The sequence below is a fragment of the Ranitomeya variabilis genome, chromosome 2 (assembly GCF_051348905.1).
Source record: "Ranitomeya variabilis isolate aRanVar5 chromosome 2, aRanVar5.hap1, whole genome shotgun sequence".
Taxonomy (NCBI): Eukaryota; Metazoa; Chordata; class Amphibia; order Anura; family Dendrobatidae; genus Ranitomeya; species Ranitomeya variabilis.
In genome coordinates this window covers 849,793,429-849,806,342 of record NC_135233.1, presented here as the reverse complement: position 1 = coordinate 849,806,342, position 12,914 = coordinate 849,793,429, and the positions used below count along the sequence as shown (strand labels likewise).

At 46.9% G+C, this 12,914-nt stretch overlaps 1 protein-coding gene across 2 annotated transcripts in view; it reads right to left on the bottom strand.

Moving 5' to 3' along the window:
- The window catches only part of RUBCN (rubicon autophagy regulator), a 58,493-nt gene extending 51,416 nt beyond the window's left edge, over positions 1–7,077 (bottom strand). Inside the window, exon 1 of one of the 2 annotated variants that reach the window (XM_077290214.1) lies at positions 6,938–7,077. In XM_077290214.1, the coding sequence (XP_077146329.1) occupies positions 6,938–6,975 (38 nt within the window). In that variant the 5' untranslated portion in view covers positions 6,976–7,077. The remainder of the gene's footprint in view (positions 1–6,937) is intronic. The other variant, XM_077290213.1, reaches the window with a different exon arrangement.
- Between the last annotated feature and the right edge of the window lie 5,837 nt (positions 7,078–12,914).

Sequence of the window (12,914 nt, the reverse complement as noted above, 5' to 3'; positions counted from 1 at the left end):
TGAGCCAACAGTCTCATTTGTATGGGGGCATCCCAATTCTCCCAGGACAGATGATGTATAGAGAAATAAGGATCTTGCTTGTCTGGTTTCGGAATGTCGATCCTTTCGTTCTCTAGAGATGAGCAGTTGCCAGAGGAGTCTGACAGCGGGTCTCTCGTAGAGTAGCTAGGACACTGGCCCTCTCAGCGGCTGACTAAAATAGGAGTTGGGGCTCATGGGTGGGCCTCATACTTGGCCATAGCGTACACCTTTCTGTAAAGTACATCTTTGTAACTGCACAGCCCCTTCCTCATAATACAGTGGGACTTTTTTCTGCCCATTTGATGTGCAGCAGCTGGGGCTGTGGTTAGCCAGGCATGTCTCCTGGATACACGCTTCCGTTACTGCATCAATAAGGAAAATGCACAAGTAACAAAGTGATAAGAAAGCAGAGAACCAAAGTGCCAAAAAGAGTCCGAGTGTTCTGTCATCCAATGCAGCATCCATGGATCCGCCCGGCCTGCTGAGCTGCAGCCAGATTAATGAGGCATCACAGCAGCACTCCTGCCTTCACTGTAGGCTTCACCTTGGGAAGTCAGTCAGCCGTGGTGGATGAAAATAGCATCAGAAGCTAAAAACTAAGTGAACCCAGCGTGCTGTCGTGCGTGAAGTGCAAGCACATTTTCAGCCCACTTGTGAGGAACCTTGTATGGCAGCATGTAGAGAAGATCTTCAGGCTCACACAGAACATTTCGGGCAGCTTGGTTTCCTTGTTTGGCGGTCATGATGTTAGCACCTCTATTTATTCGGTTTATCGGTGGTTTATTGTCCTGTTTAGACCGGCCAACCACAATCCTATCAGTGGTACAATTGTTCTGTGGCCAGAAAACATCACGTTATCGGCAGCAAGCATCCACGTACTGCTGAGTCTTACCAGCTTATTTAGACTGGAAGATAGTCGGGTGCCATCATTCCCTGATCTACGGCCTATGTAAGTGGCTACACATGCCCATGTGAATTTTTACATCCATGTAAAAAGAACTGTTTTTCTCTGATGTGTCTTCTGTTTTGTATCTATGTCCATTTCTTGGTTTTGTCACTGAAGCAAGGAGACTGTGTGAACTATTTATCCCCTGATTCTTAAAGGGGCTTTCCACTCTTAGGACAACCCTTTCTTGAGCTAAATGTTTGGCCTCAATAAAATAAAAAAACCTATACCCACCTCCCATGATGGCGCCGTTCCTGCGGTGTCCGCACTCGTGGTCCAGGAGCTCTGGCCCCACTTTCATACAAATAGAACATGAAGAGGATGTCCAGGCTGCAGCTGATCCCCAACTTCCTCTTCATGTTCAATCCGCACGGGGCCAGGGACGCCAGGTTGGGCGCCAGGCACCACATGTCAAAACAATCACACGGTACTCTCGGGACCGCGAGTGCTGACACCAGGGTCAAACATTTAGTTCAAGAAGGGGCTGTCCTAGTAGTGGACACCCCCTTTAGTGTATCAGTTGAAAACAGATCAAACTTGTATGGTAAACTGAAGTACCAAGTCTGTTTCATGTGTGACATCCATTTTACACGGATCCTCACAGACTTTAATGACTGAAATAGGACTTGCTACGTGTCTCACGGACCGGACACAAAAACTGATCTGTGTATGGATCACTGTAACTATGGGTGTGTGGGCTGTCTGAGAGAAAAGGACAGCATTAGTTTGTGTCACGTTGCGTGAATGCAGTTCTGCCCCGGCTGCAGTCTGTTAAAGTAACAAATAACTGTACTCCCCTTCCTGGTGTCTGACGTCATAGCGGTAGCATGGCAGCCAATCATTAGGACTGCAGCTCTGCCAGTGTAGACGGGACAACCCCTTCAGAGCCGCTGGTCATCGACTGGCTGTTGGTCCCGGCAGCACCGGGGCAGTACCACACATGGTACAGTGTTCTAGGGAAGTCCATTTTTTCTAAAATGTTTGGGTCATCCACCAGAACCTGAACTTCCACCGATCCAATCCTTTTGTCATTTTCAATCTGGCTACTGGGGCTTTTCTAGTCTCATACTTTTTATTAATATCATGTACATAGCCACAATTGCCCCCAACTATCTTTTATATAGAAGCATCTAATGTTAGCCCCCCCCCCCGTCCATAATTTTACATTATAGGGGGGGTCTCATGGCATCACAGGCCCTGAAGGAAATTTATTATATAAATATTTGGCTGAGGTAATGTTTTGGCTGGTTGCCAAGAGCAGGTTTAAACTGGTTTGTTTTATTTTGGCGGTGAAATTTAAAAGAATTTCATTGGTGGTTACGGTTTTGGCGGGCTTTTTCTGTTGATATAAAAAGCCCTACAGTTTGAATTCTCTTCAGTCAGCGGTTATTCTGAAGAAACTGAAGCTCCCGCCCACCCTCCCCTATTTATGGACTACCCTGTCGTGTTCATTTATTTTGCTAGGAAAATCGCCCGTTGGGTGGATTGGTGGTATAGTGGTTAAACTTTCAGTTATTTAAGAGTTATTAATTTAAAGAAATTGAAATGTGTTTTATGGTTCTTAAAGTTACTCAAAATAAATGACACGGCCTTTACTTCCACCTATTGTCTCTGGTGTCTTTTATTGTATGAATGGGCCTTCTGTGGCCATGAGCCTGGGTAAAAGTGATCGTGAAAGCTGTGACATCATATACTGTGATTGGTGGATCCTGTGTCATCAGCTGCTTGCAGGGGAGTTATCAGTTATTGTAATCCTGCCTCTGCTGAAAAGGAGTCTTGCTGAAAACTTCCTTAAAGGACCAGAAGTACGGTCATGATTCACCAAAGCGTTTGCGCTACAATTCTGGCATAAGTCGCTTTTTATAAATTGCTAGTTTTTTACGCAACATAGGAGTTGCACAAAAAAATTCTGCTTTGGTATTTTCATGTTAGTCTTGCCCAGCTGTACCCAAGTGTGTGGAGCAGGGAAGGGGCAGGGGCGTGACGCCATAGCCCACCTAATTTACTCTAATCCCTGACTGGAGTACATGGCGCTGCACGCCACTTTATTAATTAGGAGGGGTCACGAGCTTCTCCAACACGCCAAGACTGGAGTGATCAATGCCGGTCATCACAAATCAGAGCCTATGACTCTAAAAAAAAAAAAAAACTTGATTGAAACTACAACTCATTTTCTGATTCTATTAATCCACTTAAAGGGAATATAAAAGATTGGATGATTTTGCATGAAAGCTGCTAGAAAACCACCACGTCATCACTATGAACCGCATCGAGGCCACATCACATTTCTAGACTTCCGAGTGCTTCTTCTTGGAGGCGTCCAGAACTCTGCCAACCATGCTTGATGCCCAATGGCATCCAAATTATAGGGCCAGTGGGCACAGTTCCGGATGCATGCACGAAGATGCAACGTGGGCAACCACCCCGCCATGGAGATGTTTGAGATAGACAAATCAGACAACTATTTCAAGAGGAAACAGTTGCGGAAAATTCTACATTTTTAGGAGTTTTTCCTTCTCCTCCAGGGTATGTGCACACAGCATCTTTTAGCTTTTCAGGAAAAACATGCTTCAGGAAATGTCTGCGTCCATTTACTCAAGGTGTGCACATAGCCTTAGATTACTTGTGTTTTAAATAAAGCTGCTTTGTTTTTGATACTTCCTGATGTTTGGCTTTGAAAAAATGTAATTGCTATACGGATTAGCTGCGTTTTTAGTGTGCATCTTCAGCGGAGTCGCGCTAAGGAAGTATGAGCGCTTTTTACCTCAGGAGTTTCCGCAAGTAATTTAAGTCTGTGGTAAAAATCCACACAGAAAACTCAACATACCCACAAGAGAAAGTGAGGTGTTGCCGCTTTCACACAAGCACCACAGGTCAGTTTACGCTGCGTAAAAAAAGCACAGTGTGTATGGGACTTCTAATACTTTGCTGAACTGTAAGATACTGCTTTTGTTGCACAGCACAAATCTGTAATGTCGCCCTCAGAAGAGCGCAGCAGTACACGGCAGAGAGCGATGGCCGTGACGTAGGGAGCAAAGGTTGCTGTGACTGGATTATCTGTGACATCCTTTTACAGCCTGGCTTATCAGGCCAAGGAGCCGCCATTACACATTCTCAGGACTGGAGACACCGGCTGCTATTTATATACTATGTTCTCACATCGTCCCATCATGGATGACCTACACACCAGTAATAAGGCCGCTCCCATGTCTGCGCATCATGCACTGCTATGGAGGACCGTGTACATGACTAAAATATGACTGTGTAGTAAATGGGTGCATCACCCCGAGCTCAATATAGGACACAAGTCCTCAGCGAGGACACATGCTGCTCACTGAGCCCGCCCTCAGGATTTAGAGGGGCTGTCCCGTGAAAACAAGTTAGCAGCCAGACAGGATAGATGAGAAATGATTGGTGGGGGTCTGACTGGGGTCTGCAGGTACTGTTATCCATGCACAGCTACATTCCCACAATGAGTTTCTGACATTGCAGAATTTCTGCACCTATTATGTAACTTCGGTCACTTGCGTTTTTTTCATTGTGCTTCTTAATGCGACGGTTTTTGTCTCTTTTTGGGGTGTCCTGCTTTGTTTTTGATACGTCCTGATATTTTATTGAAACTTTATTGATGCAATCCTATGCAGATTACATGCAGGTTTTTTTTTTTTAATGCGTTTCCACTGCGGAAATGGGGCTAAAGATGATTGTGCGATTTTTACCTGTGGACTTTCCACATCTAATGGAAGTCTGTGGGGAAATGTGCACATAAAGCTCAGTGGACCCGCAGGAGAAATGGACACATTGTGGATCTGAAACAAGCACAGCAGTTTATGCTGCGTAAAGAAAAAACAGCGGGCCTGAGATTTCTAGTCGTTCCCTCCACTTTGCTGGAACTGTTTTTACTGCTGTAAAATGCAGCAAAAATACGCAACATCAAAAGCAAAAGTGCACACAAAGATCATGGTGGGAACAAGGCCCGACAAAAGGAGGAGCCGGCCAGACGCCCACCATCACCCCAGCACCAGTTCTGTGCGGATTCTCTGCTGCAGAACCGCAATGGAAACTCCTGTGTTTTACTCGCAGATTTTTCTCATCTCATTCAAAAGTATGAGGAAAGCACGCAAATAAAACGTACATTTTCCTGCATGAGAGATAAGCTAATTAGACTACGAATTAAATATGACATTTCATTACATTCAACAACACATCCGTCATCAGTCTCCTTACCTAAAGACCCCCATGCATATAGGTTGAACCCCCAATTTTGGCTAGCCTGTGTGACTATCTGATGGGGGGTGCAGACTGTCCCTCCAACAGATGCAGGGAGAGAAGAATCAGACATGTTGGGTTTCAGCATCAGTCTCATAGGAGACAAGCTGCCCCCTGAGGTCCCTTGCAGACCCCCATCGAGGAGATGGGCACACGGGCCGCTGACAATTGTGACTAACGCCCACAGATCTACAACTAGGCCTTACATCGCGAGTACTAATCATTTACTGCAGAAGAAAAATACCCGGCTGAGGGCGGCAAACAGGCACTGGAGGAGCGAACGCTCGCATGGCACTTATTAGAGTAATGTTACACAGCATGACGGCGGCAATCACCACACTAGGTCTTTATTTCTACTCTCCGTTGGACAGGCGAGAGCAGTATACACCGCCACCCCATGTCTATGCACGGACACAGAGGCTAGCACACCCGGCGGCTGTCTCACCGAACATCTATTACATAACTCCGAGATTGTGATCAACCGACTACTGAGTGATGTGCAATAAAAGCCGCCAAACCCACAAGGTGTTAATGTGACCTAGTTAGAGCAAGGCAAGCATGAGCAGGAGGTGAGGAATGTCACCCATCCAGCCATCTGTGGGGCAGCGGGAACCATAGGGGGACATGCGGGACAGAGGAACTTTTCACTCCATAGTTTACTGCTCGTCGCCCTGCACATTATCTTAGGAGCACAACAGTGACAACCTCTGCGCCAACACGTCAGTGACCTTGTGCTCTCCTGATAGCGCAGAGGCAAGGCTACCTCTGCTTGCGGCTCAGGGGGGTGCACAATGCAGGCCAAAGAGATTAGACCACCCCTATCAAGGGGTCTGCCAGCTATGATATTGATCACCAATCTTTAGGGTAGGTCATGAACATCAAATCGGTGGAGGTCTGACACCTGCACCCCCCCCTTCCCCCCAAAAGATCATCTGTTACAAGCTTCAGTGGGGCTGGATGTTAACATTGAACAGAGCAGAACAGCGCCATCTACTGTGAGGTGGCAGCTCCAGGTACTGCATGTCAGCTCCTACAGAGGATACCAGCTGAAAGGTGGGAGTGTGGGGGTCTGCCCCAACCACCTGATATTGACTGACTGACAGGTCTGTGCATTTCAGTTGTTTTCATGCCGAGATCTATGACAGATCGTCTAATGCCGGGTTGGCACAGAGCGGCCGCTGACACCATCCAGCCACAGTCTGTGTGATCCACTGCTCCATGGACACCAGTGGCACCAGCCCAGCACACCAATAATGGGGCCTACTGGGTTCCACCAATGGGTCAATTGTTCTGATGGGAAAAATGGGGAAAACGACAAACAACCGTCACAATGCAGACGTGTCCAGTCCTCTATCATTATTATGGCGTCCCATATCTGCTGAGCGCCAGTAACCCCTCATTTACCAGTGACTCCGTACATATTAATGATCCCCATCTGTCACTGACCCCCTACCTCTCAGTAACCCTCATCAGTGACTCCGTATACATTAGCGGTCCCTTCAAATCAGTGACACCCCCCCCCCCCATCCCATCCCATCTAACACTGACCCCACACCTCTCAGTAACCCCTCATTTATCAGTGACTCCGTATGATAGCGATCCCCTCATATCAGTGCCCCCTACCCCATCTGTCACTGCTCCCCCACCTCTGACTGATCCCCTCATATGTCACCGCCCCCACAATCAGATGCAGTGCCTTACCCCGCGGGTACTTCTCGGTGCAGGCCGCTGATCTCCATGTCCGTGCCCGGTGCAGAGTGCAGACACTTTCCATCTCACACTCACACCTCAAAACACAAACCAGCCCTGCCCAAGCCACGCCCACACCACTCGAGCGTCCTACTTCCGGCACACATGAAGACTACAAGTACCATGAGCCACCACTGGTGAAGCGTGTGCTGCGCACATGTCTGCCTGCAGGGGGTGCCTGGGTGCACGTGACCTTTGTGGAGATAGCACGGATGGGACGCTACAACGTCCTGTCTCCTCTACCTCTATTCTTCTCAAGTTTCCATTGACGTTGGAGCTGAGGCAGAACCTGGTGTTCCCAGTTTTCCTATATGGGGAAGCAGCTCTGCAGTTCAGCTGCCTCCATCTTGAGCTCAGTCTATTCTGTGGGCCATGGTGGTGACACACATAGTAAAGTCACATTGTGATAACCATACCTCCCAACTTTTGAAGATGGGAAAGATGGACAAAGTTTGCGGCGAGCTTTGCGCGCCGTGGCAAATTTTAGGCGACGCCTCTGATCACACCCACTCATAACTAGCCACACCCATATCCACGTCCCAACCACACCCATTTAGCACTGCTGATCACGCTGTTTTATAAAGAATAATTATAAACAAATAAATATGGCCACACAGTGCTCCATACTGTATAATGGCCACACATGATGCTCCATACTGTATAATGGCCACACATGATGCTCCATACTGTATAATGGCCACACATGATGCTCCATACTGTATAATGGCCACACATGATGCTCCATACTGTATAATGACCGCACATGATGCTCCATACTGTATAATGGCCACACATGATGCTCCATACTGTATAATGGCCACACATGATGCTCCATACTGTATAATGGCCACACATGATGCTCCATACTGTATAATGGCCACACATGATGCTCCATACTGTATAATGACCGCACATGATGCTCCATACTGTATAATGGCCACACATGATGCTCCATACTGTATAATGGCCACACATGATGCTCCATACTGTATAATGACCGCACATGATGCTCCATACTGTATAATGGCCACACATGATGCTCCATACCGTATAATGACCGCACATGACGCTCCATACTGTATAATGGCCACACATGATGCTCCATACTGTATAATGGCCACACATGATGCTCCATACTGTATAATGGCCCCACATGATGCTCCATACTGTATAATGGCCCCACATGATGCTCCATACTGTATAATGGCCGCACATGATGCTCCATACTGTATAATGGCCCCACATGATGCTCCATACTGTATAATGGCCCCACATGATGCTCCATACTGTATAATGGCCACACATGATGCTCCATACTGTATAATGGCCCCACATGATGCTCCATACTGTATAATGGCCACACATGATGCTCCATACTGTATAATGGCCACACATGATGCTTCATACTGTATAATGGCCACACATGATGCTCCATACTGTATATTGGCCGCACATGATACTTCGTACCGTATAATGGCCACACATGATGCTCCATACTGTATAATGGCCCCACATGATGCTCCATACTGTATAATGGCCCCACATGATGCTCCATACTGTATAATGGCCCCACATGATGCTCCATACTGTATAATGGCCACACATGATGCTCCATACTGTATAATGGCCCCACATGATGCTCCATACTGTATAATGGCCACACATGATGCTCCATACTGTATAATGGCCACACATGATGCTTCATACTGTATAATGGCCACACATGATGCTCCATACTGTATATTGGCCGCACAAGATACTTCGTACCGTATAATGGCCACACATGATGCTCCATACTGTATAATGGCCCCACATGATGCTCCATACTGTATAATGGCCACACATGATGCTCCATACTGTATAATGGCCACACATGATGCTTCATACTGTATAATGGCCCCACATGATGCTCCATACTGTATAATGGCCACACATGATGCTCCATACTGTATAATGGCCCCACATGATGCTCCATACTGTATAATGGCCACACATGATGCTCCATACTGTATAATGGCCACACATGATGCTTCATACTGTATAATGGCCCCACATGATGCTCCATACTGTATAATGGCCACACATGATGCTCCATACTGTATAATGACCCCACATGATGCTCCATACTGTATAATGGCAACACATGATGCTCCATACTGTATAATGGCCACACATGATGCTCCATACTGTATATTAGCCGCACATGATACTTCGTACCGTATAATGGCCACACATAGCTACTCCTACACACGCGGCTGCGCTCCGTACACACGCGCTCCGCTCCATACACCTCGTACACACGCGGCTCCGCTCTGTACACCTCATACACACACGACTCCGCTCCGTACACCTCATACACACGCGGCTCCGCTCCATACACCTCATAAACATTCAGCTCCGCTCCATACACCTTTTGCCTTTTGAAAAGATTTTTTACAATTTTTTCTCTGGCACCCCCTTAGGGTCGGCGCCCTAGGCGGCCGCCTAGTTCGCCTATACGTTCGGGCCGGCCCTGGCTCCGCTCCATACACCTGATACACACATGGCTCCGCTCCATACACCTCGTACACACACGGCTCCGCTCCATACACCTCGTACACACACGGCTCCGCTCCATACACCTCATACACACACGGGTCCGCTCCATACACCTCGTACACACCCGGCTCTGCTACATCCACCTCATACACACATTGCTCTGCTCCATACACCTCGTACACACATGGCTCCGCTCCATACACCTCGTACACACACGGCTCTGCTACATCCACCTCATACACACATTGCTCCGCTCCATACACCTCGTACACCCCCGGCTCCGCTCCATACACCTCACACACACACACGGCTCTGCTACATCCACACTGTACACCTCCTGACCCCACACAAGGCATTACTTACTTACCTCATCATCGTGCAGCACCATGTGGAAACCAGCACAGCCGAGTCCTGCAATCCACAGATGGAGGTCCCGATCATGTGACCCCTGACTCCTCCCCTCCTGTGACCTCATCACAGGTCCTGTGTGCAGAAAGCAGGCAGCCATATGGAAGGGTAAGGGCCCGGGGCATGGCTTAACACAAGAGAGCGTGTCGGCTGCTTCTCACTCCTGCTGTCTGCGGGATCAGAGCGTCCCGTGCGGGAGTGCGGGGCAAAGGCTCAAAACCGGGACAGTCCCGCACAATGAGGGACGGTTGGGAGCTATGGTGATAACTCTAGTCCTAAGACCTCTACAAATGTGGCTCCCAACATGTCTGCCGTGTACGCCATTGTGACTTGGTGCCTCCATTATGGCAGCTTTGGCTGTGTTGACTGTTCTGACGTTGTATTCAATATTGAGGCTGACAAAATTGTCTTCCCAAACCACGGGCTGCATGAATCTGGGCAGCCATGCTGCGCTATGATAGTATAATGTGAGGAACCGGCCTAGAGGGTCCAGTGTGGCCCCCATTTGGCTTGTCCCAGCGCCGCTCCCAGTGATTGACATGTCCCTCCTGATTTACTCACATGGCAGAGGCCGGTCAGTCAGAGCGGTGCGGGAAGGAGCCGGCCACGGCAGCTCCGGACTAGTGTCTCTCTTCTCTTGTTATGGGTCAGATCTTAAAATAAGGTTTTATCTGAAAGGGCGAAGCATTTCAGAGAGAAGCGAACCTGCCTCCAAATGTGCAGGATCCTGTGGTTCAGGCAGCAGGAATCTAACGGCAGGTTCCCTTTAAATTAATGAAATCGTACTTTTCTTATTAGCAGTAGTCCTGCACCTTGTTATTGTCTTTTTTGTTTTTTTCTTTCATCTTTATGCAAAGTAAAGACTTTATTTTGTGGGTGCACTGCGGTGCACCAAGCGCCTGTACTTGGTTTGAACAGTAAGGCCACATTCCCACATTCAGTATTTGGTCAATATTTTACCTCAGTATTTGTAAGCCAAAACCAGGAGTGGAACTGTAAAGGGGTGCGCCATACAAGATGAGATTCCCCAGTGTTGTGCAGCATTTGTGAGCGGAGACTGCCCCCTACTGTTCAAACAGAATCCTGTGGAACTAAATGATGGGGGAAGTGTTTCAGGAAGGACGGGTCTAAAAAGAGCACTGGGTAAAGCGACATCTGTGACACAGCTACCTGGTATAACAGGCTGGACTGACAAGGTGGGAAGTGAGTTGGCACCAACCAGTGAAACCAGCAGGATGTGTGCCGAGAGGGCCGCCACAGCCGAGTCAGCATTACATGCTTGGAGGTCTCCATCAGCTGGGCATCATGAGCTAATGAGCGGTATTCAGACTATGCCGGCAAGACCTGAAATCTAGCCCTACGCCAACCAAGGCCCATGACCCAGACTACGCCAGTAAAGACCCAAAGTCCAGCCCTCATTCGTCCTGACCCAATACACATCCATTTCAGGTTAAGCAGCGAAGAACGGGTGCGGACCACAATCCGGAAGAGGAAGTGATCAGGAAGCACGAGTGAACCGGCCATTACTTCCAGCGTTGATGTACAATACAGGGTTCAGTCCAGGGCTGTGCAGCAGATAGGACGTGGGCGGCCAATGTGACCAAGGCGATATAGCATTACTTGGCTTTGTTAGAGGAACTTGTGGCCTAGCAGGAAATACCGGTGACCACAATTAGCTAACGTAACGTAAGTGAACCGTGTTGGAGAACCATTTTAATGGCGTTCTTCTTGTTCTGAACGTCGCATGTACTAGAAAGTAGCTAGATAGTATAGAGGATTCCTGCTGCAAGTGTTACAGTGCCTTGTCATCTTTGCTAACATTGTATACTAGTCAGAGCCTCGTTCTGGCTCTCTTTAAGTGGTGACAAAAATCTGAAATTTGTAAGAAAAAAATGACTCTTATATCTCCATATCCCAAGACCCGTAGCGTTCTCTTTTTTCAGGATCTGGGGCTGGGTGAGGGCTTGCTTATTTTTTTGCGCCTTGAGCTGACATTTTTATTTATGTAATTTTGAGGTAGATACAATGGTTTTGATTGCCTCTTATTGCATTTTATGGCAATGTTGTAGTGGCCAAAAAAAACATAATTCTGGTGGTTTGATTTTTTTTCTCATTACGTTGTTTAACAATCAGATTAATTTATGTTATATATTGATAGGTCGGACATTTCTGAACGCAGCGATACCAAATATGTGTATGTTTCAATTCTTTTTTTCCAATGGGAGTTGTTTGAACTTGTTTTTATTTTTGTCACATTTTTTAAATGTCTTGTTGTTTGTACTTTTAGCTGTCTTCAATATTCTTAGGAGAATTGAAGCTGCGATCATCTGATCGCCTGTGCTATGTACAGTGAAGAGCAAAAGGGTAACAATGTTTTGATCTTTGGGCTTTCAGGTTCCGTATCTCATTATCTACTTCTGTTTGACCGTGAGACTACCATCATTTTATAGACAATTACTGTATCTTGGCTATCTCATATTTAAATTTGACTTCCAATGATTTAGCATATGATTAGTTATGCAGAGTCTTATCATGTTGCTGCAATGTTACTATTTTGCTCCTAAAGATCTAAATTTTAATTGTTATTATTTTGTTAGTATTTTGTAAATCCACCTTTGGCTTTCAACACTGCCAGAATCCTTCTGGGCATGCTCTCAATTTGATCTCTGGTCTCTTCTACACGTTCCCAAACTTGGTGCATACTAGTAGATTCACTTGGGTAGGTATACAGCTTTTTCTTCAATTCTACCACAAGTGTTTGGGTTGAGGTCTGGGGACTGTGAGAGCCATTCCAGCACCTCTACTTCATTGTCATTGAACCATTTATTCACCAGTCTCGACATACAGTACAGACCAAAAGTTTGGACACACCTTCTCATTTAAAGATTTTCATGTATTTTCATGACTATGGAAATTGTACATTCACACTGAAGGCATCAAAACTATGAATTAACACGTGAAATTATATACTTAACAAAAAAGT